Source organism: Carettochelys insculpta, chromosome 18 (genome assembly GCF_033958435.1).
Source record: "Carettochelys insculpta isolate YL-2023 chromosome 18, ASM3395843v1, whole genome shotgun sequence".
NCBI classification, from domain to species: domain Eukaryota; kingdom Metazoa; phylum Chordata; order Testudines; family Carettochelyidae; genus Carettochelys; species Carettochelys insculpta.
In genome coordinates, this window is record NC_134154.1 from 21,226,987 (window position 1) to 21,253,056 (window position 26,070).

General features: G+C 44.6%; 1 protein-coding gene across 2 annotated transcripts in view; it reads right to left on the reverse strand.

Moving 5' to 3' along the window:
- The window catches only part of GLT1D1 (glycosyltransferase 1 domain containing 1), a 124,950-nt gene that overhangs the window by 82,422 nt on the left and 16,458 nt on the right, over positions 1 to 26,070 (reverse strand). For both annotated transcript variants that reach the window (XM_075012997.1, XM_075012996.1), the window contains exons 2-4: positions 23,361 to 23,509; positions 19,059 to 19,164; positions 13,011 to 13,062 (exon numbers count right to left, since the gene is read on the reverse strand). In XM_075012997.1, the coding sequence (XP_074869098.1) occupies positions 13,011 to 13,062; positions 19,059 to 19,164; positions 23,361 to 23,509 (307 nt within the window). The remainder of the gene's footprint in view (positions 1 to 13,010; positions 13,063 to 19,058; positions 19,165 to 23,360; positions 23,510 to 26,070) is intronic.

Below are 26,070 nucleotides of genomic sequence, written 5' to 3' on the forward strand. Positions count from 1 at the left end.
GCTGACATCCCATGGACCGCTGACTGGAGACCCAACACAAAAGTGGGACCAGTTTAAAATGCTGGTGATGGAGTCAGCCAAGTCAACACTCAGACTAAAAAAGAGAGTTCACCAAGACTGGTTTGACAAAAGATGAGACCATCACGAAGATCTTAGAGGAAAAACAGAATGCATTTCTGGTATGGCAAAACGATTGGCGGTAAACCTCCAAACATGACCGTTTCAAGAACCTTCAGAGTCAGGCACAGACTGCATTTTGCAAAATGCAAGATGAGTGGCAGGAGAGAAAAGCTGATAAAGTCCAATACTACACTGATACCAAGAACTCCAAAATGTTCTTCAGTGTTATTAAAGCTGTATCTGGACCTTCAAAGCCAAGTACTACACTTCTCCTACCTGCAGATGGCATGACTCTCCTGAGGAAGAAGAGCAGCATCAATGATAGGTGGACAGAGCACTTGAGCAACCTTCTCAACATGCCCTCCATTGTTGACCCTGCGGCCTTAAATCAGATCCCTCAGAAATCCACAATAGACAGTCTTGACATGCCCCCTACAATGGATGAGGTCAAAAAGGCAATCAGCCAGACAAATTCTGGCAAAGGCCCTGGGATGGGCAATATCACTGCTGCAGTTTTCAAAGCAGCAGGACCAGTGTCTCTTGAAACCTTTCACAACATTTTGACCAGTGTCTGGGAAGAAGAAGAAATGCTCAAAGACTCTAGGGATGCCACAATCATCTCACTCTTCAAGAATAAAGGCAACAAACTGACTATGGAAATTACTGGGGCATCTACCTTCTCTCTACTGCTGGGAAGATCTTGGCTCAAGTCATCCTCAACCACCTCATCATCAGCATATCAGAGGAGAACCTACCAGAGACACAGTGTGGTTTCCGCCCAGGCCGCAGCACCATTGACATGACCTTTGCTGTTCAACAGGTCCAGGAAAAGTGCATAGAGCAGACCGTGGATCTATATGCCACCTTTATAGACCTGGCCAAGGTGTTTGACACTGTTAACTGAGAAACCCTGTGGATTATCCTGTCAAAATTTGGCTGCCCAAAAAGATTAATTAACCTCATATGTGTGTTCCACAATGACATGACTGGCTTTATTCTTTCGAAAGACAAGTCCTCAGATTCATTTGAGATATCCAATGGCATGAAGCAAGGGATCTGCCAGGCCAAGCAGGCACTAGGACGTCTGAGAGCACAAGTGTTCAATCAGCACAACATCTAACAGTCCACTAAACTGAAAATGTACAAGGCTGTAGTCCTGATCAGTCTCCTTGTATGAATGTGAAACCTGGGCCTTGTACAGAAAACGTCAAACTGCTGGAGCGCTTCCACACATGCAGCCTGAGGTCAATACTGCACGTTCAATGGCAGGACAGCGTCACAAACCTGGAAGTCCTTGACAGAGTAGGAACCACAAGCACTGAAGCCATGATTCTGAAAGCCCAGCTTCGCTGGACAGGGCATTGCATATAAATGGAGGAGTCGAGAATCCCTAAGCAACTCCTCTATGGTGAACTCTCCCAGGGCAAAAGAAATCAAGGTCGGCCTTCCAAGATGTATAAAGACTGTGTGAAGGCCAATAATGCTTATGCTGGATTAAAGCCAAAGCAGCTAGAGCAGCATTCAGAGACTGAACAGGCTGGTGTGCTCTCGTATGACACACATATGACAACTTTGAAGAGCAGCGACACATATGCCTGATTGATGCTCATGAGAGGAGCAAAGCAACAGCAGAAGCCACACCAACAGAGCCAGGACAATTTCCTTGCCCCTACTGCAAACACCCCTCCTCAGCCACATGTGAATCCACAACCAACGAGCCTGTGCAAGGTCAAGACGTCATTGTCAGATATGACAGACTACCAAGAAGAGAATTAACATAACTCAAATTTTGTAGCTTACAGCAACCTGTCCTTAGGCTTTGCAGTATGTACTCCCCTTTGAATTTGATGAGCTCTGCCTTCTGGTGTGGAGGACGGGTTGGGCCAGGACCCTGACAGCCCTCTTTGGGTTATTAATTCTGCTAATGGCACTAACTATGAGGAATCTTGGTGCTCAAATGAGGGTAAATACTACTGCAGTGTCCTTTTCCTTATACCGTCTCCTTTCTTAAGTATCTGTGAAGTGCCAGGCTCAGGCCTTGTCTACAATTTGGCACTGTCTCCAAATACAGCCATTAGGGGGCGAACCACAAGTGTAGCTGCCTGAGCTAAAACATCTGTTACACATAGGATGTTACAGTCTCCCCAGTTCCAAGCAGGGGTTAGCCCCACCATTACAAATAACAATGTTGCCTATAAGCAGGGAGTTACTGGTGCGGGCTGTAACTGAAGGAACGACAACACCCCTTAAATTCACGTAGTATGAGCCAGATCCTCAGCTGGTGTATTCCAAACTAACTTATCAAATAAATAGAGGTCTACAGACTTAAATCTGACCTGAAGTCTTCTCTGTCTTCAAAAGGAAAGTGTTATCACACTGCAAAACATTATTTGATTACTACAATGGATACTGTTTTATGATCTAAACTACTTCCCTTCAAAACAAATACAAATGTTATTTCCTTTTAATACCTTCCCACACAAGCAGTGCAATTATAAAGCAAGACACACATATAACAAAAGAGAAAAAATATGACCAAACTAAATGCTTCCAGTTCTGGGATTACTGGTATTTATTGCTTTTCCATTTGATGATAATTAGTGGGATTAGCTAAATTATATACTGAGCCAAATTTGTTCATTAAGAAGGATTATTAAAACAGTGTTGTAAAGAGAGAGAACCAAAATGTAATCACACTAACACAATGACTTTGGAAAGAATGCTCAGAGAGAAACCAGAAGAGAATCACATTTCTTGCACAACTGATTTTGTCCCTTACTGTCTGATTTATTCGCAAGGCCTGTTTCTCCTTTAATTTTAGCCTCACTCTGAAATTTATGACTACCTCTATAAAAGTCCAATGCAAGTTAACATTTTTCTCTTGCAATTTACTTTCCATGTTACTTTAATATGGTCAATTTTAAGAAAGTGGTCTTATTCACCCATGATGGGACCATGCCAATTTCAGCTCAATTACACCAAAAATGAATTTGGAACAAGACATTTAAAATCATTGCCCCCTCTCAGCTTAATTCCTTTTAATTTTAGACATGGTGGTGACTTTAATTAATTAATTTTGGGCTAAATTATACACAGCTCAAGCAATCAAGTGCACACATCTACCTCACTATAAAACAGGATGAGGCTATTGAACTCATTTCATGTTAGTTAAACAATATTTGAACACCAGTCTCTAGAATTAAATTACTTAGCCCAAATCTTGAGACTCGTAATTGGAATCTGTTCAGAAACTGGAAAACACCATAGCAATTAAGGCTCTGATCCTCCAGCCAATTAAGTCATTGACAAAGCTATCATTTACTTGAGTGGGGAAGCATGAGGTCTTAGATAAAGGTTACCACATTTAGGTCCCAGTCCTTCAAAAACTTCTCCACAGGTGGATTCCTTATGTACATGGAATTGCATTACAGTCAACAGGGCTAAGTGGGGGGAAAGATGGTTGCCTACAAGATCAGGGCCTTATGTATTAATTGTATGGATTCATATAAATACAACATACATTCTTCCTGAAATATAGAAACAGCACAAATATTCCATCCCCCATCAAATCTATCGCTGACACCCGTAACAGTTCAAAATTTATTTTTGAGCATTACACGATTTTATTAGAAAACTTTATTAAAAAGGCATCTTCTCCATTACTGAAAATTAAATGTGAAATTTACTGTAAAACTGAACTCAATATGGAAATACATATTTCAGGAAAATAAAAATAACACTGTCACTAGCAGGACTGAGGCTATGTCTGAACATCGGTATTATTTCAAAGTAATCCATGCCGGAATAGCTATTTCAAAAAGGCTGATTTCAAATTAACACAGCTATCCATAACAATGCATTTCTAAATAGCACCCAGATATTTTGAAACAGCATTTCCAGATACATAGTGCATATTTCAAATTAGCGCCACTGGAGTCCATTATAGCTTATTTTGAAATAACGCTATTCCGTGTAAAGCTCTGTCTACAGTAGCATTCCTCTTTTGAAAGAGGCATGTAAACGAAGGAAACCGAAAATAAAAGAGGCACTGATTTGCATATCTGGCACCTCATTTGCATAGTATCCTTTCAAAAGAGCTTCTTTTGAAAGAATGAAAGCATTGTAGACAGGGCTTTCTTGAAAGTAAATCCCATCTTTGAAAGAACCCTTCTTACCAAAACAAAATAGGAACAAGGGGTCTTTTGAAGATGGAGTTTACTTTCGAAAGAGCACTGTCTACACTGCTCTCTTTCTTTCGAAAGAAGCTCTTTTGAAAGGAGAATATGCAAATGAGGGACCTGATATGTAAATAAGAACCTCATTTACATTTTCAATTTCTTTCATTTGCATGCCACTTTGGAAAGAGAAATGCAAGCGTAGACACATCAGCTACATCTACACTAGCCCAAATCTTCAAAATGGCCATGCAAATGGCCATTTCAAAGATTATTAATGAGGCACTGAAATGCATATTCAGCGCCTCATTAGCATGCATTTGGCTGCGGCTCTTCAAAATAGTCATTTTCGCTGCCGCACGCCTCATCAGCAGATAAGAATAAGGGGATTTCGAAAAGGACCCCCATCTGGACAAGTCACGTGGCAGTGAAATGCGGCAATTTCGAAAAGCCGTGGCCAGCGCCATGCTAATGAGGTGCTGAATATGCATTTTAATGCCTCATTAGTAATCTTCGAAATGGCTGTTCGCATGGCCATTTTGAAGGTTTGGGCTAGTGTAGACACAGCCAGCTTGTCTTAACAGCGACTATTTTCAAATAGCTATGAGGTTTACAAACTTCGAAATAGTGTGTGCGTAGTGTAGACATTAGCAAAGTTATTTCGAAATAATGGCTGTTATCTCAAAATAACTCCGCTGTGTGGCTGTAGGCTGAGTATTGGAAGAACCAGCCAACTACTAGTTCAATAATATAATCAACAGATAGGCTGTGGCCACACTAGCACTGAATATAAAAATAGGAAACCCCAAATAACAGTTTTGAAATGCCACCTTTCGATATGGAGTGACTACCCACAAAAAGCAGATTAACATTGCAATCCACAAACTCGAAAGGTATCCCCGTCCTTTTGAAAGGGAGCGATCACATAGCGCAGAGCATCCTTTCGAAATAAAAAGGCAGCAAATGGTGTGGAAAGGGGCAAATGGCCAACAAGCTCTTCCTGGAGGGGCCAGCCACCCGCTTAAATGGTTTCTCCCAAACACCCTCCCTGTGCATGTGCTGAGGGCTCAGGCTGTGTACAGCACATGTCCTCCAGCCCAGCCCTGTCAGATCCCTGCTCATCCCCGACACCACTGCAGCATGGATCTGCAGCAGCTCCAGGACGAGGATGTCCTGCAGATCGTGGCCAGCCTGATGGCTGTACTCACGGCTGTCCAGCTGCGGCTCCAGACAGCCCACCATGTGTCCAGCTTCCTGCACCCTCCTCACCCACCAGTGCAACTGGAGCACCTCCTTTCCTGGGTCAGCTGTTGCCTCTGGCAGTACCCCACCTGCAGGGAATGGTGGGACCGCATAGTGATGTGGGAGTGGGATGACGATCAGTGGCACCGCAATTTTTGGATGACTAAGGCCACCTTCCTGGAACTGTGCCAGTGGCTGGCACCTGGACTGCACCACAAGGACATGCAACTGCGGCCTGCGCACTCCCTCGAGAAAAGGGCGGCCACCTCCTTGTGGAAGCTGGCCACCCTGGACAGCAACCACTCGGTTGGCTACCAATTTGGGGTGGGGAAGGCCACTGTTGGGGTTGTCCTCAAAGTAAGTCAGCCTGGGTCATGCACCCACGATGGGTCCCAAGGAGAGAGTTGGAGAGAGGTTCTGGGGAGGGGTCTCGCATGTCCCCATGCACCCCGCCACATGGTCATGGGTGCTTTTGCCCTCCACCCCATGCAGGTCATCACTGCCATCAACAGCATCTGCCCACGCCAGCTCATCCAAATGGGGGATCTGGATGTCACCATGGCCGACTTCCAGCAGCTGGGGTTCCCCAACTGTTTTGGTGCCTTGGATGGCATGCATATTGCCATCCAAGCCCCACCACACAGCAGTGGACAGTACATCAACCACAAGGGAAACCATTCCATCATCCTTCATGGCCTTTTGGATGCCAGCAAACACTTTATGGACACTTGCATGGGCTGGTCGGACAGGGTCGACAATGCTCACACACTACAGAACTCCTGGCTTGGGCACAGGCTGGTGGACGGGACCTACCTCCTCCAACAGGAGCTCCCGGTGGGAGACATGACTATCCTCCCATGCATAGTTGCCAGTGTGGCCTACCCCCTCCAGGCCTGGCTAACGCACCCCTATACGGGCCACACCGATGTGGCGGGCATGGTTGGGCAGGCGTTCAGGCACCTGAAGGCACGCTTCAGGTGCTTATTGATGTGCCTGGAGATCAGCCTCCTCAGCATACCCATGGCTGTGGGTGTGTGTTGTACTCTTCACAACCTAGTGGAGAGCAAGCATGAGCTCCTCATGGTGTGCTGGGCAGCTGAAGCCATGCTGCACCACAAACACCTGGGTGCAGTCCCGTGCTGCCAGGCACACTGGGACGGGGTGTATATGAGGGAGGCCCTCTAGGCAGCCTTTGCCTGGGGTTCCCCCCATGACCTGCCACCTGCCTGCACCCCACAACCCCTCTTTGCACACCCACCCCTCACCACTGCCCTACCATCACCCCGACCACATGCACATACCGTACCATTCCCACCCAATGCATGACACACAGCACGTTTCACTTGTAAGAATAAAATAACTGTTTCTTTAGTAATTTAACGTGACCATCTCTACCTTCTTTATCCAACTATGTACAGGGGGGAGCTGGAGGGAGAACTATGTACATGGCGGGTTCGGGGGGCCATATTCAGCCACAGGGGTGGAGGGGAGGGAGTCACAGCACCCATGAAGCCATGACCGCCCTGGGTCCAGAGCCCCCTACAGGGCTGGGATGGCGCCTGGATCACGGATGGGTACGGCTGTGGTGGGGGTGCAGCAACCTGAGCCTTGATGGGGTGGCAGGGAGAGCCATGCCTGGATGGCCACACCCACCTGCAGCCACAGCACCAGCTCCTCCCATTCGGCTAGGGTCAGGTGGGGCTGGAGCAGGGCAGCGAGGGCAGGGTCTGTAGGACGGGCTGTGGGGTGAGGCTGAGGGAGGGGCTGTCGGTGGAGTGGGCAGCTGGCCCAGGCAGGTGGTGACAGCCTGGGTGAGGGCATCAAGGGAGTTGGCCATCTGGCCTCAGGACACCTGCTCCATTGAGAGCCTCTCATGCAGGAGAACAACAAGAAGTCTTGTGGCACCTTATAGACTAACAGATATTTTGGAGCATAAGCTTTCGTGGGCAAAGACCCACTTCACCAGATGCATGAGTGGGGGGGGGTTTCAGATGGGTATTTAAAGAGTGGGGTCTCAGTAAAAGGGAGGGCCAGAGCTGACAAGGTCTATTCAGCAAGGTGGGAATGGCCCAGTATCAACAGTACTTATCAAAAGAGATAAAAACAAGTTAGATCAGACAGGGGGATGTGAGCCTTTGTCAGAGTCTAATGGGGAGCTGTTAACACCCTGGGCAGAGAAGCTGTTTTTGTAAGCTGTGAGCCACTCCCAGTCTCTGTTTAATCCTTGGTTAATAGAGTCAAATTTGCAAATAAATTGAAGGTCAGAGATTTCTCTCTCCATTTGATTTTTGAAATTTCTTTGTTTGAGGACTGTCACCCTTAAATCTGCTACTGAGTGTCCAGGGAGATTGAAGTGTTCACCCACAGGCTTCTGTACATTACCATTCCTGATGTCTGATTTATGTCCATTTATTCTTTTACGGAGAAACTGTCCAGTCTGGCCAATGTAAATCGCAGTGGGGCATTGCTGGCACATGATGGCATATATCATATCAGTAGGGCTATGTCCACACGTGCACGCTACATCGAAATAACTTCTACACGTCCTCCAGGGCTGGCAACGTCGATGTTCAACTTCGACGTTGGGCAGCACCACATCGAAATAGGCGCTGCGAGGGAACGTCTACACACCAAAGTACCACACATCGAAATGAGGGTGCCAGGAACAGCTGCAGACAGGGTTACAGGGTGGACGCAACAGCAAGCCGCTCCCTTAAAGGGCCCCTCCCAGACACAGTTGCACTAAACAACACAAGATCCACAGAGCCGACAACTGGTTGCAGACCCTGTGCATGCAGCATGGATCCCCAGCTGCCGCAGCAGCAGCCAGAAGCCCTGGGCTAAGGGCTGCTGCACACGGTGACCATAGAGCCCTGCAGGGGCTGGAGAGAGAGCGTCTCTCAACCCCTCAGCTGATGGCCGCCACGGCGGACCCCGCTATTTCGATGTTGTGGGATGCGGATCGTCTCCACGTGCCCTACTTCGACATTCAACTTCGAAGTAGGGCGCTATTTCAACTTCCAAATAGCGCCCAACACGTGTAGCCGTGACGGGCGCTATTTCGAAGTTGGCGCTGCTACTTCGAAGTAGCGTGCACGTGTAGACGCGGCCTAGATGTGCAGGTAAAGGATCCCCTGATGGTATGGTTGATGTTAGGTCCTGTGATGATGTTACTGGTGTAGATGTGTGAGCAGATTTGGCAACGAGGACTATTGCAGGGGCTGGTTCCAGGCCTAGAGTCACTGGTTTGTGATTTGTAGTGGCTGGTGAGGATTTGTTTGAGCTTGTCAGGCTGTCTACAGGCGACGACAGATCTGCCTCCCAAGATACGTGACAGTGAAAGGTCACTGTTCAGGATGGGTTGCAGATCACTGATGATGCGTTGGAGAGGCCTTAGGTGGGGCCTGTATGTGATGGTCAGTGGTGTTCTCTTGTTTCCCTTGCGAGGCCTGTCTTGTAGCAGGTGGCTTCTGGGTACCTGTCTGGCTCTATCAAACGGTTTCCTCACTTTCTTAGGTGGGTATTGTAGCTTGAGGAAAGCTTGGTAAAGGTCTTGTAGATGTTTGTCTCTGTCTGATGGATCAGAGCAAATACGGTTGTACCTTAGTGCCTGGCTGTAAACAATGGATCGTGTAGTATGCCCTGGATGGAAGCTGGAGGCGTGTAGATAAGCATAGTGGTCCGTGGGTTTTTGGTATGGGGTGGTATTTATGTGACCGTCGCTTATCTGTACGGTAGTGTCCAGGAAGCGAATTTCTTGTGTGGACTGGTCCAGGCTAAGCTTGATGGTGGGGTGGAAACTATTGAAATCACGGTGGAACTCTTCAAGAGCCTCTTTCCCATGGGTCCAGATGATGAAGATGTCATCAATGTAGTGCAGGTAGAGGAGGGGCGCTAGGGGATGAGAACTGAGAAAGCGTTATTCCAGGTCAGCCGTAAAAATGTTGGCATACTGAGCGGCCATGTGGGTGCCCATAGCAGTGCCACTGATTTGAAGGTATGATTTGTGCCCAAATCTGAAACAGTTGTGGGTGAGGACAAAGTCACAAACCTCCGCCACCATTTGTGCCTCGGTCTCATTAGGGATAATGTTCCTAACAGCTTGCAGTCCATCTTCATGTGGGATATTGGTGTAAAGGGCCTCTACATCCATGGTGGCCAGGATGGTGTTTTCAGGAAGGTCACCAATGGATTGTAGTTTCCTGAGGAAGTCACTGGTATCTTGAAGAAAGCTGGGGGTGTTGGTAGCATAGGGTCTAAGTAGAGAGTCCACATATCCAGACAATCCTATGGTGAGGGTGCCAATGCCTGAGATGATGGGACATCCAGGATTTCCAGGTTTATGGATCTTGGGTAGCAGGTAGAATAAACCTGGTTTGGATTCAAGGAGTGTGTCTGTGTAAACCTGTTCCTATGTTTTTATAGGGAACGTCTTGAGCAGATGCTGTAGTTTCTCTGTGTATTCCTCAGTGGGATCCTTTACAAAGGCCTGTAGAATGTGGTATTGGAGAGTTGCCTGGCAGCCTCCTTTTGGCAGTCTGTCCTATTCATGATGACAACAGTGCCTCCTTTGTCAGCCTCTTGGATGACAATGTCAGAATTGTTTCTGAGGCTGTTGATGGTGTTGCACTGTGCACGGCTGAAGTTATGGGGTAAGCGATGCCGCTTTTCCACAATTTCTGCCTGTGTATGCCAGTGGAAGCATTCTGTGTATAGGTCCCGTTTGTCATTTCAACCACTGGGGGGTCCACGAGGAATTCTTCTTCTTGTACCATAGGTGGGAGGGTACCTGTGGGTCAGTGCGCTGTTCTGTGTCATTTTGGAAGTATTCCTTGAGTCGTAGACGGCAAAAGAAGGCTTCCAGATCACCACAGAACCGTATCAAGTTTGTGGGAGTGGTGGGGCAGAAAGAATCCTCGAGACAGGGCAGATTCTTCTATTGATACTGGGCCATTTCCACTTTGCTGAATAGACCTTGTCAGCTCTGGCCCTCCCTTTTACTGGGACCCCACTCTTTAAATACCCCTCTGAACCCCCCACCCACTCATGCATCTGATGAAGTGGGTCTTTGCCCACGAAAACATATGCTCCAAAATATCTGTTTGTCCATAAGGTGCCACAAGACTTCTTGTTGTTCTCAAAGCTATAGAACACAGCTACCTCTCATGCAGGAGGCAGTTCTGCTCCCCTACACAGCTCTGTATGCTGCTGCAAGGTCCTCTGGGCATCTGCTGCAGTGTACCCACTCAGTGCAGCACTCGGTCCTCGAGAGCATCACTCTGCCCCCTCGCTGGCTGCAGCAGGGCTTCCCAGGATATCGATGGGGCTGGGCTGACTCCCAGACGTCAAGGCTGTATTGACACAAGGGGAGAGGGGGCGCCCCATCAGTCGAGCAAATAGGCTGTGTGGGCCAGTGTCTGTCAGCTGTCCCTCCCTGACCATGGGGGTGAGAGCCCTGGGGCATCCCCAGCACGGAGGGGTCCACACATGTGGGACATGTGCAGGGGTCCGTCAGCCCACCCCACCATGTCCTCCCATGCCACATGCCCTTCGAGCCTTTCCATGGGCTCATGCAGAGCTCCCCACGCAGGGGCCTCTCCCGGACAGCGACCACAGCCATCCTCAGGGCCCCTGCGCTGTGTCTGCTAGCTATGTGGGTGGCCCCATGCCAGCTACCGTGGAGGCCGGCCCCTTCCCCATGGCCCGAGGTGCCCAACATGCCCATTCCTACTTGAGGGTGCCTCAGGAGGCATGAGGAAGCCCAGACAAAGGTGGCCTAGCTTGCGCACACTGATGGCACAGCAATGTAGAGGACCCCCGGCTACCTCACTCCCCATCACTGTCCCCCTCCTCCTGCTGGAGCTCCAGGTGCAGGGTTGGTGGTGTTGCGGAGGGCCCTGGCTCTCCCTCCTCCAGGTCGGCCATGTCCAGTGCCTCTTCTGGGGGACTTGCCTCCCTCGCCCCAAGGAGCTGGTCCAGCTCTTTGTAATAGGCGGAGTTGGCAGGCACTGCCCCCAACCACCTGGCTGACTCCTTGGCCTTTGCATAGCCCTGATGCAGCTCCTTTACTTTGGACCTCACTTGCTCAGTGCCTCCTTTGGGTCAGGGCATGCATGAGGTGGGCTGCATTCTGCTTCCGGCCCTCCATGTGCAGAAGGACCGCCTTGTCCCGCCAGATGTCCAGGAGGTCACGGACCTCAGGCTCCAGCCACATGGGGCCCCACCTCTTGGGTGGCTGGCTGGAGATCTGGAAGCCCTGCCGCCCTGTGACCGCTGCGGCTCTTCGGGGTCTTGGCTGCTGCCCATGGCTCTGACAGGGGGCTTTCAGGATGTTCGGAGGGGTGCTGGAGGGTATGTTACTGCAAGCACGTGGGCTTGTGGCTGCCAGCACACTCTCAGCTTCCTACATGGGGTTTCTGGGTCCTGTAGCTTTACGGCTGCCAGAGCTGGCAACCATAGAGCCCCGCTGGTACTGGCCAGCGCGTCTCTGTGCTCCAGGGGGCTGGCACCATGGAGGACTTGTAATTTCAAAATAGCAGCCAGGGGACCGACTACACACGTTTCCTTTCTAAATTAACTTTGAAATGAGGTGCTGTTCCCAATAGGGGAATGGAACAACGCTTTTGAAATGTCCACCTTGTTATTCCAAAATTAATTTCGAAAGGAGCAATTTGTTTGTAGTCGCTCTGCTGCACGTTTCAAAATCTCCTCTCCTTTCGAAATGAATTTTGAAATTAAGTCCTAGTGTGGTCACAGCCACAATGCGTTATTCAAATTTTATTTTGTATTATTTATCCATTTCCACTGCTGATCAATAAATATTCATATAATGTGACAAATAATGTATTTTTACCTAATATGTGTTTTGATAAATAACTTTATCCAATATCTGGTGATCTGTAACATTTATCATAGAAAAATAGTTCATTTTGTTTTCAGAAATGAACACAATTTTTTCAAAGGTATTATGTATTTGGTGTTGCATACCCTTCCCAGTTTGGTAAACAGGGAATCTCATACTATTGGGTTTAGCCCACCATTCATTTTAGCTTTGCAATTCACCATAACAAGGTCGCTTTATTTTCTGTGCTGAAAAAGCAAGTATGTAGAAATAATTTTAAAAATTGCTCTATATAATTTGAGCTGTTCAATAAAATTGTGGCAACATCCAGGGGCTTAGCAAATATTGCAAGAGCAAAGAACATAAATATACTCTCAAAAGAGTCTTGAAAGACAAAGGCTAGTTTTAAAGTTACAGAGCACCACTTTTAAAAACAACTGTAAACTCTTCTCAAATTCCAAAGGCTACACCTATTTGACCCAACATAGTGTATGAACATAAAACGTTTCCTGCTCCAGAAAAAAAATCAGAAATAAACAATATGGAGATTATTACAATTCTCCAGCATTATTTAGAATTAAATTTTATGGCAATGCCTAGCTGATAATGTTATAAGAATCATATAAACATACCCACTCTGCTGCTGCCAGTTCCTTCATTGTCTCTGTGAAAGCCACTGCAAACCTAGTTAAATGGACAAAAATGGGTCGGATCATCTGCTTAACGTCTTTAAACATAATAATAAAGGAGCACTGTAGAACCAACAAATATCAGAACAAAGACTGAGAGCTGATAAAAATGATTAAAGTAAGAAGGAAATCCAGGAAGCAGAAATTCTATTTGTTTTGCCAAGCAGAGCTATAGTGAGGATTTATTCCATTCACTGGGAAACCATACACTGGGGATGCCCCCTGCCATTTATTCAGATTGACACCACTGCCTCCAGGCGGCTCTTCCCACTTCTATGTTCAACTAATGGTAATCTTCTTTCTACTCAGGGAAGGAACGTGAAGTCTAATACAGTTAAGGCATGTCTACATATACGGCACTGCAACTGCACAGACGTACCAATGCATCTGCACCACTGCAGCATGCCTGGTCAAGATGCTCCATGCTGATAGCAGAGAGCTCTCCCACTGGGACAACAAAACAGGAATAGCAGAAGCTATGTCTCCAGGAGAAGCTCTGGGCATTGTTGCCTGCGGGTGATATATTCTCATCTTTGAGCAACATAAGTTATGCTGATATTGGCAGTAGTGTAGGCACAGCCCTATGTACTGCAGCTGGTAGATCTGCGCAGTCCAGCAATTTGCACCTCTTTACCAGTGAGTGTAACACCTCAGCACCCTGCTACCCACAGTCTCCTTTTAGTTTTTCAAGCTCCTGTGTCAATGCTGTTTATTTAGGTCAGCGTTGATGAGAGAGGAACACTACGTGCCCTCAGAAAGTTCACATTATAGAATATATTCTTCATGAAAGAGGAGTCAATAAAATTAGTAAACAGGAGGAATAAATATAAAGCAGAAAGATGGTCCATCAGTCTAGCTGTTAGCCTGGGAGTCAGGAAGCCTAGGTTTAATTCTCTACTCTGCCACAGACTTCTTGTTTGGCACCAATGTACACAAAGAAGGTGTGAATTCTACAGTGTATGGTGTTGCACAATAAGCCTAAATCTACATGACAGTCTAAACTCGAAATAAGCTATGCAATTTGTGCTACGCAAATTGTGCAGCCCATTTCAAACTGCACCTGAAATAAGCTATTTCAACACTTGGCACTGTCTAAAGTTCCCTAGTCCATGTTAACATAGTATATTAATGCATATTGTAGAATTTCTAATGTGCATCAACACTATAGGATCTGCACGGGCCAACTGATATGACATTTGGTTGTGCACTAGAATTTCCACCCTTGTAGTGCTTGCACAACAGGCATAAGCCCCTAAACCCTCTGTACCTCAGATCTGTAGCTGGTTTTTGTTTTTTTTTTAATTACTACCTCATGGGGTGTTAGGAAGAGATGTCTATTAATAATTGTGAGTCACTTAGATATCACGGTATTGGGGCACGTGTGCCTTTCCAATACTCCTGTGAGGAAGGTAAGTAGCATTACCCCATTTCACAGATGGGGAAACTGAGACACGGACTACTTAAGGTCAGAATTTACAAAAAGTGATTTCTAATTTTGGGTGCCCAAGATCAGACACAGAAGGCTTGATTTTCAAGGATACCAAGTGCCGATTAAAGTCTATATAGGCAACATGTTTAACACCTAAAATATGTATGTGTCACTAAGTTATCTTTTTGAGACTCAGTTCAAGAAAGTATCCCTAGTCAGAACAGCTCAAAACACGTTTTAATTTAACCTTCAGTCAAGGTGGGATTTATGCATGTGTTTAGTTACTGTCATTCACAAGGTTCTTAGCAATAATACTTTAGTGATTGATCAACTGGGGTCCACAGTGACAATGTTTTTGCAGCCAGTGGGACCTGAGTATATACACAGTTCTACCCTGAACAGAGAGGCTTTCTGAAATCAGGGTGTAAGGCCTCAGTTCTTTTTTAACATTTCTCCATATTAGGGATAAAAGTATTGGGGATGCGGAGGTCAATTACCACACTAAATTTGCAGTTCTAGGCTTGCTTAACAATTCTGTTTTACCCTCTGTTGGTTCTTATACCGCAACCTTATGGCATTTGTATACCAGTGGGTGAAGCACTTTGCAAAACTATGGTCACAAAAATGCTATTTCACCAGGAACTGTTAATGTTCTAATTTGTTGGTGTGAAGTCACAATCATTCATTAGAAGTCATAGTGCGGAATTACTATGCTTATTTTTGCAAGCACAAGCCTGTTTCCATGCAGTTGCTGAGTGGTGCCTGCTCTACACCATTACAATGCATTCCACATATACAGTCTGACAGTTTAAAGGTTATTAAAGCCTTTGCAAAGGCTTGTTTTCTCAAGTTGCATATGCTCCCTTTCAAGTTTTTACAATTATACTTTCAATACATCACATTTACAAGCAGAAATATTCTTGCTCCCAAGACCAAAAAGTTCTGTCAAATTGAAAATATACCCTGGAGGAGTACAACCACCATTTAGAGGAATTTGATTAAAAATGAAACACTCATTATAAAGCTAGACACAGTTCAATACTTTGTTCTATTGGAATTTGATGGTATATTGTGCTGGACAAGTATTCCACGATTCATGGAACTTTCAGATTAGAACCCTGAAATCAATAATAAAAAAAAAATCAATCTTTATTTTAGTAACTATACAGTGAATATTACTGTGGTAATACTAGCAGGGTGATCTACTCACCGTAGCTGCTGGAAAACTGAATTATTTTTCCTATGCCAGAAAAAATATTATGAATTCTAGAATGCACATGGTAATGTATTTTGAAGCTTCAGAACAAATCCAACCTAATAAAATCGCTTTAAAGTTTCTAAGCTAATTATCACAAAACTGAACTGACTACCTACAGAAGTCATTTGACATACATGAAAGCTATGTTTCTGGAAGATTTCATATACTCAAGTATAAAGACACAGGTCATAATGGGGAGACATCAAAGGAAAAAATAAGAGCCCAGCTTTTCAAAATATGTTCTGTTTGCTTCACTCTAATACTCATATTTAATATTTTTGTTTCAATCGCCACACTCTATTTCCTTTCTCTTCCAGAGTTATTTACAATAGGCTTTCAGAAAGGAAAACTACAAGGTAATATAAACTATACTCCAACTATCTGATTACAAGCAAGAATAAATTTCTAAATCCTCAATTCAGGCCGGCACTTAAACATCTTCTTAACTGTAAGTCCCTTAACCACAGGCTTAAATATTGTCCTGAATCAGTGTGCAATTAATCCACAGGGACTTGTGCCCAGGCAGAAGAGCTGATGTTAACATAAAGTTCAAGCATGTGTCTATTTTTTTTATGTAACTAGGCCCTTGGCTTCAGTGTGGCTACTCAGGTGCTTAAATTTCAGTATGTGCTTAAGTACCTTACAGCTTCAGGGTTTATAGTCCCAGCAGTGAGCTCCACATGGGCCCACACTTACATTAATACAGAGCTCATTATTGAATCAAGGGTTATAAAGCCTAGTCTGCCACCCTTACTTATGTTGATTACTACCATATTCTATTCATAGTCCCACTGAAATAATGATTTATTTGCATGTCAGTGGGATGACTCACAGAGTAAAGCCATAACTCAATATGAGGAAGGGTCATTGCATCAACCTCCAAATAAATTATAAATAGAAGTTAAATCAGCTATTAAATTAATTTTATACTACAAATAAAAATGGACTGTGGTTCTGCAATCTCTGATTTCTAATGCAGGAGACAGAAAAGAGCCTGCCTCCAAAACCAGCTGAGGTCAATGGAATGGTTCCTGTTCAATTCAAAGGATTTGGATCAGGCTCTAAGTCAGCCCCTCCATTTCAGTGAATGGAGATGCTGAAAGAATGAAAAGTGTCAGTAAAAAGTCTGTTCGTTGTTACATGTATATTCTGATTCAGGAATTAGTGTTTGCAGTCTCTTGAATAGTTTTATAACTGATCACTGCTTTGTTTTTTGTTGTTTTTTTTAATTTAATTGTAAAACAGGTTAACATGCAAAATGAAATACTCAGAATACATGAAATTTCCTAAACGGGTTTTAAAAGAGCCATATTAACAAAAATGAAACAAAACAAAACAAAAATCACTATACTCAATTTCACTGATATGAGTACCACGTCAGCCACAGAAGATCTGGACATGTAGGCTGCGTCTACGCGAGGAGTTAACTTCTAAGTAGCCAGTAGAGAGTCCACACACATTTTACCTTACTTTGAAGTTAACTTTGAAAACCTTACTCCACTCCCAGCAATGGAGTAGTGCCCTACTTCAAAGTTTATCTTCAAAGTAGGGTGTGTGTAGATGCTCAACTTCGAAGTAAGCAATTTTGAAGATATTTTTGTAGTGTATACACAGCCATAGTGTGATATCAGCTTTGAGTCTGTCATGTACTGATCCAGCTTAGAACTTGGACCGCAAATGGTGATGGAACAGGGATCCCAAGAGAGACATTGCTTGTAGTGTAGAAGGGAGGTTAATAGAAAATGGACATGGAAGTGTAAAACTATCGTTTAGGGAAAATATTATTATTACTATGTTTGTAGGGCGTCTTGCACAATGGGACCCAACCCAGTTTAGGCCTGTAGCCACTGCTGCAATAAAAAAATCAGAATCTCACTAGTTTGGAAGTCAACTACAGGTAGGAACTCCCTGGTCTGGCACCCTTGGGACCTGACTGAGCCAGGCTGCTGTTCCCAGCCATTGGGCTCTACTCCCAGGTCCAGCAGGGCTCTTAGCTGCTGGCTCCCCTGCCTGCTGGCCTGCTTGTGCTCTCAGTCCCAGCTGCACTCCCAGCCTGGAAAGACTCCTAATCACCAGCCCCTCTGCTGGCATCTTCTGGCCTGCTCCTGCTCTCAGCGTCCGGGAATCTCTGGTGCAGAAACATCTGTGGTTCAGCTGCCAGACCATAGAATCCCAGATTAGAGATTCAACATGTATGAAATAGCTAACTGTCATCTTTGGTAGGAATGACAATTCTGTGGCTCTCCTGGAACACTCACAGGTGTTTTAGTCTTCGCAAACCATAGATAATATACACTGGAATAAGCTGGGGAAGGTGATATTGATTTGCACCCACATACTATGGTTCAACCACAAAAAACTAGTGTAAACATCTCACATTTTTGCACTAGAAAAAACAGAGCTTCCCAATGCAAAGGAAGTACCAGTCTACCATTAAAGAACAATAAATTGCCAGAGGCGGTACCTTAAAAGAAGCAAACCTATTTTCCAAAACAATCCTCTCCCGCTACACATACCCATCTAATCACATATAAATAAAATATGCTAGGTTTTATAATCTGAAATGCACTAAAATAATACTAGTATGCCTTTTACCTGCCCTTTGACTTCCACACCCCCACTATGCTTGGGAACAGCTGTGGCTTAGCAGGCAAAGCACAAGATTAGATAATAAGAACCACAAGTTCCAATAACTTTAAATGGACGTGAACTTCTAACTAACAGAGGTGCTTTTCAAAATTCTAACAGAGGGAGCAGAGATCTTCCACCGGTTCCTTGTATGATTTGGGCAACTCTTTAATACAATAAACCCCTATTTACATGATTTCAACTTGCTCGTTAGTTGGATTAATGCAAGTCAAAATTGTGAGTGGTGGGGAGCCAGGAACCAGGCGGCTCCCAGCTTCCCACTCCTTGTGGGAGCCAGGAAATTGACCAGTGCAGAAGCACTGGTCAGTTTCACAACTCCAGTGAATGATGGGGAGCTGTGAACCAACTACCTCCCACTTGCAGGAGCCAGGAAACTGACCAGTGCGAAATTCGACTTACATGTGGTTGCCCAGGAACACAATCTACATGTAAGGCAGGGGTTTACTGTATTGACAATACCACAGTGGTGTCTGTAGTATGGTCACACATTCAGTTTTGCAGAGGGTTTGGTCTGTTATTATTGAAATCTATACCAAACTTCCAGCAACTCTAGTGGTAACAGGTTCTGGTCATTAGTCAACACTAACCCCAATCTTTGCTTATTTTTACACTGACGAACAATAACCTTTGGCATAAACCCTACGCTCATTGTTACCTGGCTTCTTCTAACACTGCTCCCATCACCCAGCGCTTCTCTTCATGTTTGATGTCTTCATTTATATCCGTCCCACCAAAGATGATTCCAAAAGGAATTGTACTACCTGCAAAATGAAAGTAACTATGAGAGAGGTAGGAAAGCTATATGTAATCTAATAAGACAACGACTTGAAGAAAATACTAGTGAATACCATTGGCAAAAAAGAAGTTGTTATTCCTGTAACAGTATATCTCCAAGTTATGTTTTCTTTAATACGTATACTCTATTACATGCACTGTGGTCTCATACTTACCTATAATGATTTCTTAGGCTCTCCTTATATTCAGCCAAAATGCTGTTGGCTGGAACAGCCTGAGTTTCCACACTCAGCTGCCTTTCAAACACTTCACAAGCCTTGGATGAACCAGTTAATTGCAACGCTTGAGAAAAGGTGTTCAGCTGAGATATGGCACAATAGGTGAAGTCTGTATAGTTTCTCCCTAGAGAACAGAAGCTGCATTGGAGCAATACTTTTCCTTAGCTATGCCCCATAATACAGTGCCAGGTCAGGTTTAATGATTACCCATAGGCAGTTTTGTGCTTCAGGAATCACAAAATGTGCTGGTGCAACAACAGCTGTAAGAGTTGCATTTGGTGTGCCAAAATGTTATTGCATTGGGGCTGCCTTGTCAACACCCAAGTTTTTAGGTAAAGATATAGCTTCATACCAATGTACTGCACTGGTGCAAAAACCTACTGCAGATACACTGCGCTGGAGTAAACTGGGATTTGCACCTGTACAAGTGCAGGTGTCAGAGTTTACACCAGGGCAGCTACATCTGTATTTCTACAGTGATGCTAAAGCCTTAATGTGACCATGGCCTGAAGATTCCTTAAAGGGAAAAACCATGTTAAAAATGAGATTTCATTCCAATAGCATTTGTTTATTAAAAGTCATTTGAACCAGATGATTTTAGTAAATAGCAAGTTCCCAAAAACTGATCAACACAGCAGACAGAGGATATTATCCTTGATTACAAGACCATTGAAGAATTACAAGACCATTGAAAACAATTAAGTGGTCAGTTTTCAACTTCATTATGCTACAAATAACAACCTGACTGCTGCTAATTACAACACATGCTTTTAAATTCCAGATAAATGAGATTACACTTTGGCAGAGCAAACAAGCCTCTAGCAACACCGCTGTTATCAGGTCTGTCATCTACACTAGTGATTTTATGGGTTTTACTCTGAAGTTCTATGGTTCAGGGTAAGGAACCTTTACCAGCTATCTATTGCCTGATGTTTGAAGCTACAGTATTAATTATTAGCACTTTGGGGCAGAGGTCTATCATTTTGTCCCTAAAGCACCATTGTGCTTCATAACTGATATCCCATAGTACTGAACATTCAAGCACGCTTTAAAGACAGTAGTGTGATTCCACTCTCCCCACTCCCAGTGCTTTTATTTTCTCCTGTTTTTGCCTTTGGCTGGTAGTGGTGTCAATGATTCAGCAGATGGCACTCTTTCCTCTGAAGATTAGACCAATGTACACATCAGTGGGAACAATGTGCTTCTGAACACACCATCTTTTGGAGGGGAGAAAGAATAAAGGCCCTGATTACTCTGTTGTTTAAAAAAAAAATCACATTTTTTCAACATTTAAACTTTCACCCACAATGTTCTAGTTAACCTCCAGGTAATGGCCACTCTTCCTAGCCAAAATTTCCCCTGCACTTTCAAATGGAGATGGTATTCTTCACCTCTCAAAATGTTATGCAGTGGTGCTGTGCACTATCAAATCACCACTGCATTTCTACCTTCGTGCTGACTGCCTTTCTGTGGTGATTGAAGTAATATTCAAAAAGTGCTTCTGGTGGTCCTGGATAGAAAGACATTACAAAAATGCAAGTTACTTTTCTTTAAATGTTTATTATAGAACCCTATCCTGCAGCCCTTTCTTTTGTAAGCTATAGTTACAGCATCAGGCTCAAAATATTTACATATGCTTGTAAACGCTTTTCTGTTATACAAGTTTTTATTATTATAAAAAATAAAGGGAACAGATTGGGGTGGGCAATAATTTTTGATGCAGAGCCACTCCAAGAATTTAGTAAGTGGTCAAGGGCCACACTTTTTCCATGATATTTATGGGGGAGGTGCGAGGTCTGGTATGAAGGCTGGATACAGAAGGGAGCTCAGGGTAGGGTTGTGGGGTGCAGGAGGGAGTGTGGAGTCTGGGAGGGAATTTGGGTGAAGAAAAGGGTTGTGACCAGGGGTAGAGGTGCACCCCCTTTGGGGGTGCAGAGAGTTTGGGTTGTGACTTAGGGTAGGAATGGGCTGTGAGCTGGGGCAGGGGGATCAGAGTCTAGGAGGGGGTGCAGAGTCTGGAAGGAGATTGTGACCTGGGGTAGGAGTGTAGGAATTTGGGTTGTGACCTGGGGCAGGGAGGTGGGGAGAGGGAGGAGATGAGGAGCCAAGTGTAGGCTCTGGCAAGAAGATGCTTACCCTAGATGACTGTTGGCCAGCAGCCAAGCGGGACCCTTGGGCCGGCTCCCTGAGTGCACTGGCACCACATGCTGCTCATAGCAGCCAGCTGCTGGAGCCATATGCATCTCTGAGAGCTGCCTGCTTCTCGTAGAGGGGTCCCTTCAAGCACTGCCTGTGCTGCAAGCACAGCTTAGGCAGTTCCCATTGGCCAGAAACTGGCCGATGGAGGCTACCGGATTGTGCTGGGGGAAGGGCAGCATGCAGAGACCTCCTGAAGAGTGGCACACAATGCACAGAGATGCACACAGCCCAGCATCCAGCTGCTCAGAGCAGCATGTGGGGATGCAGCAGCCAAGGAGCCTGCCTGAGGGTCCTACTGAGCTGCAGGACAGTGGCAGGAAGGATATGAAGGCTTGGTGGGCCAGATCTGGCCTGCAGGCCATATTTTACCCACCCCAGGAACAGATGTGACTGTTAATATGCCAATTACTACATTTCTTGAACCAATTACTGCTTCTCTTCCATATTCTGTTTTTTTTTTCCCACACTTCAAACACTCAGTAATCTCTCCTACATTTGTCAGTTCAATCATCCTTGTAATCATATTACTGTTTGATTTTTTTTTTGGGTGCACATTTCCATTTTATTATTCAATATAATTCCGTATACTCTTGCAGCTGCTCCTAGGAACAGTGGGACTGTGATTTATTTAGCTTAGTAAGATTTTCCCTAAATCAGTCAAGTACCAAGTTTCTAGCCACTTGGGGTGGGGAGCGTGTTCAAAAGTAACATTGGCTAAATTTGACTTCTATCAAATTTAGGCCAAACATTGAGCAATTTGGAAAAATCCTCACTTATCTTCACTTTTCCAGCTACTGCTGCGTGTAAGATCAGGCTTAACACCTTTTATCAGCCTTTGCTATAAACATTTTGTGTCTTGCAACACAATAAAACTCACAATACACAGATTAACATAGATATTATTATGATTAATTATTTGTATTCTGGAGTTCCTGTTCAGAACAGGTTCCATTTTGATGGACATCATACAAACGCATACCAGCTGTAATAAATTAAGCTTTGAAAAACTCTTCGTTTCAGAAAAGTGGAGACTTTTTGGACATGAAACCTACAGTCATTTCCTGAAATGCTGAAAATAAACAAATAACTACATTTGACCAAATGTACCAACTTATATGATTGGAACACGAGCACAGGAGTGGGGCTATATTGTACTTTCAGCTGGTGACTCTGTCTGTAATTCTGGAAGGCAGTGTTGCTAGTGTGTCATTAATGGCAGGCTAAAATTTTGTTCTACTTCACCAGTTATAATAGAAGATGTTATTATTTGTCAGCAACCATACTGTCTCCTACAGTTTAGCTGGCATGACTGACAACTCAAAGTTATTTCATGTCTAGAAAACATGATTCATTTTTCAACAGAAAATCAAATTAGCCTTTCTCCTTTCTTCTGTTTGACCTGTGCTATACTTAGCTAAGCTATTAGCATCCTCTGAAAGAACACAGTTGTTGAAACTAAAAGTTACTGTAATGCGCTTATCTTACTGTAGTAAAAATATTTAATTATACAATACATTGTGTCCTTCAAAAGTACAGTTACTTATTTCGCTCTGCTCTGGACCAAGTCTCCCACAGAGAAACATTTTCAATGTTTATTAACATTTGCTGAACTGGATAAACAGAATAACTACATTATGTATGGGTGTATGCACATTTTTCATTTATGGCTATTTGTATTCATCCTGCTTTCTCTCAGGCTCTTTCTTTTAAGGGTTATTTTTACTGCTAAATTGAAAGAGGATTACCTTGCAGAAGTCTGCCTCCTTTATAAAGATGAATAGCCAGAGCAGCTTCAAATTTCTCTGCAGAGATTAGATTTGCTATTTCAGATGGGTTCTCGTAGCCAAAAGCATCCTTAAGACTGCATTCATGACCTGCAGCTTCTAGATGATCCCTTCACCACAAAAATAAATAGAACAAATGGAAGATGATGAATATGAATATGCTGCAGGTTTGCCATTGTTACAGAGTAATAAAAACATATTTTGCTTAATAACTTTTGTCCCTGAGATTCACCTTCCTTCTGCAACCAGGGTTTGAAAATACGCTCCCATGCAAGACCCTTTCTGATATCTACATGCCCTTTTGATCTTTATTCAATAGGGGGTGGGGGGCAGGGTGTTGACAACATCTGGATCTTCCAAGATACTGAGGGCCATTGGCTCCCTTTGAAATCAATGGAAGTTGAAAACATTCAGCACGGTGCAGGATCTGGCTCTATGAACCAGACCCCCTGCCCTTCAAATTGCTGGAAAGAATCCCTTTGATTGCTCTATGCGTACAGGAAGGCCTCAGCAGTCACAGTTGCACAGCTCCCTGCTGTGCTGTTGTAAAGGCTAACAGGCAGACTAGAACCTGAGCCCTCTGGAGCTTGGTACATGAGCCTCTACACTTTGAGCTAAAAGCCACCTGGCTCTCAGCTAAGGTGATGGCTCATTCTGTCTCTCTGTGAGTGCTCTAAATGCCACGTCGTGGGACAGTGAACCACTCCCAGTAGGTATGCGCGTTACACTGTGCAGCACCATCCCAAGGCACACAATTCACTGTGACCACCCTGTCTCAGAGCTCCCCACAAACCCCATTAAGGCCATTAAAGGAACATCCACAGCCTTAATTGTGGCACCAAAGAGAAAAGCGAGTACAGACAGTGGTCAACAAGGTAAGAAAGAAGAAAAGGTGATGGCATGAAGCCAGAAGGTTGAATTACTGGATAAGCTGGCAGGTGGTCACATTGCAGTCTCAGTAGCTAGACTTTATTGAATTAATGAGTCTCCTGTGTGTTGCATTTAAAAAAGCAGCAAAACATAAGGGGCAGCATTGCTGCAAGAGCTCCAACTTCCACAACAGTGTCCTGTATGAGTTGTGATCCCATCACTGAAAAAAATGGAAAGGGCATTAAGCATTTGGACCCAGCACACGGCACAGAGACGAGCACCTGTAAATGGTGCTGTGACTTGAGAAAAGGCTTTGAGCTTGTGGAAGCATTTTGCACAACTGTCAGGGCTATGTCTAGACTACAGCAATTTGTCAACAGCAGTTTTTGTCAGCAGATATCTTCCGACAAAACTTCTATCAACAGATCGTGGCCAAACTGCCAGGTGGATCACAAGAATGAGCTGCTCCGTCAACAGAGCGGCTGGACTATCTAGCCACTCTCTTGACAAAATGGCCAACTGGAAGCACAGCAGACAGGGCTACCCAGCATCCTGGAAGCCCTGGCTGTCGACAGAGGACCCCACCAGAATGTCCAGACTGGCCTTCTATAGACAGAGGCATTATGCCTCATGGGGAGCAGGATAAGACTGTCAACAAAAGCGCTGTATTCCACCTATTCACCGTCGACAGAACGCCTTGGGAACCAGGACACTCCATGGGTTTTGACGACAAAACCCTCTAGTCTAGACATAGCCTAGGTGATGAGTGGGGAAATCAAGACAATGCAGCATCATTTGTCACAAGCAAAGGGTGGTTTCACATATTTACGAAGAGGCGCCATTTATTTAAAGCGAAGGGAACAGAGGAAGCAGCATCAGCAGACCCAAAACAACATGGGATCATCCCTAGCAACTTCTTAAAATCATTGAGGAAAAGGGTTATGTGCCCCCAACAAGTTTTCAGCGCTGATGAAACTGGCTTGTTCTGAAAAAGGATGCCCACAAGAACATACATTTGCAAGGAGGAAAGGACAGTGCTGGGCTACAAGGCAGCAAAAGACAGGCTGACCCTTCTCTGTGCTAAAGCCTCTGGAGAGTGTATGGTAAAATCTATGTTTCTGCACCACACCCTGAACTGCAGGTCATTAAAGTGAAAGAATCAGAAGACTTTGCCAGTTTTTTGGAGTTCAAACAAAAGGGTTTGGGCCACAGATGATATATTCTTAGACTGGTTCTACAATCGTTTTGTCCGCGACATAGGAAAATACCTATGGTCCAAAGGGCTGCCCTTCAAAGTGCTACTCATCTTGGACAATGTCCCAGGCTACCCTCCTGGCACTCTTCAATTTACCTATCCTGAAGTGCAAGCCGTTTTCCTGTCACCTAACATGACTTCCCTCATCCAACCTCTTGACCAGGGTGTGACTGCTACTTTTAAAGCCTATTACACCAGGTGCACTTTCACTTGGATTTTTACTGTGCTGGAAGCTGATGAAACACTTGATCTCAAGACAGTGCTGGAAAGACTACATTACAACATTGTTCACTGCATCACTAGATCTGTTTCCAGATCTGAAGACGTGGGCCTGCCCCATGAAAGCTCATCACTTAATAAATTATTTTGTTAGTCTTTAAAGTGTTACACGACTGCTTTTTTTTTATTTTGCATCACTAACATCAAAGACTCAACTGCTGAAATAAAATCATCAACCATCAATGCTTGTGGGAGAGAGTTGTGGAAGGAAGCTGTCAATTATATGTCTGATGCCCCACCTGTCCATATAGCGATTCCAAGGATTGT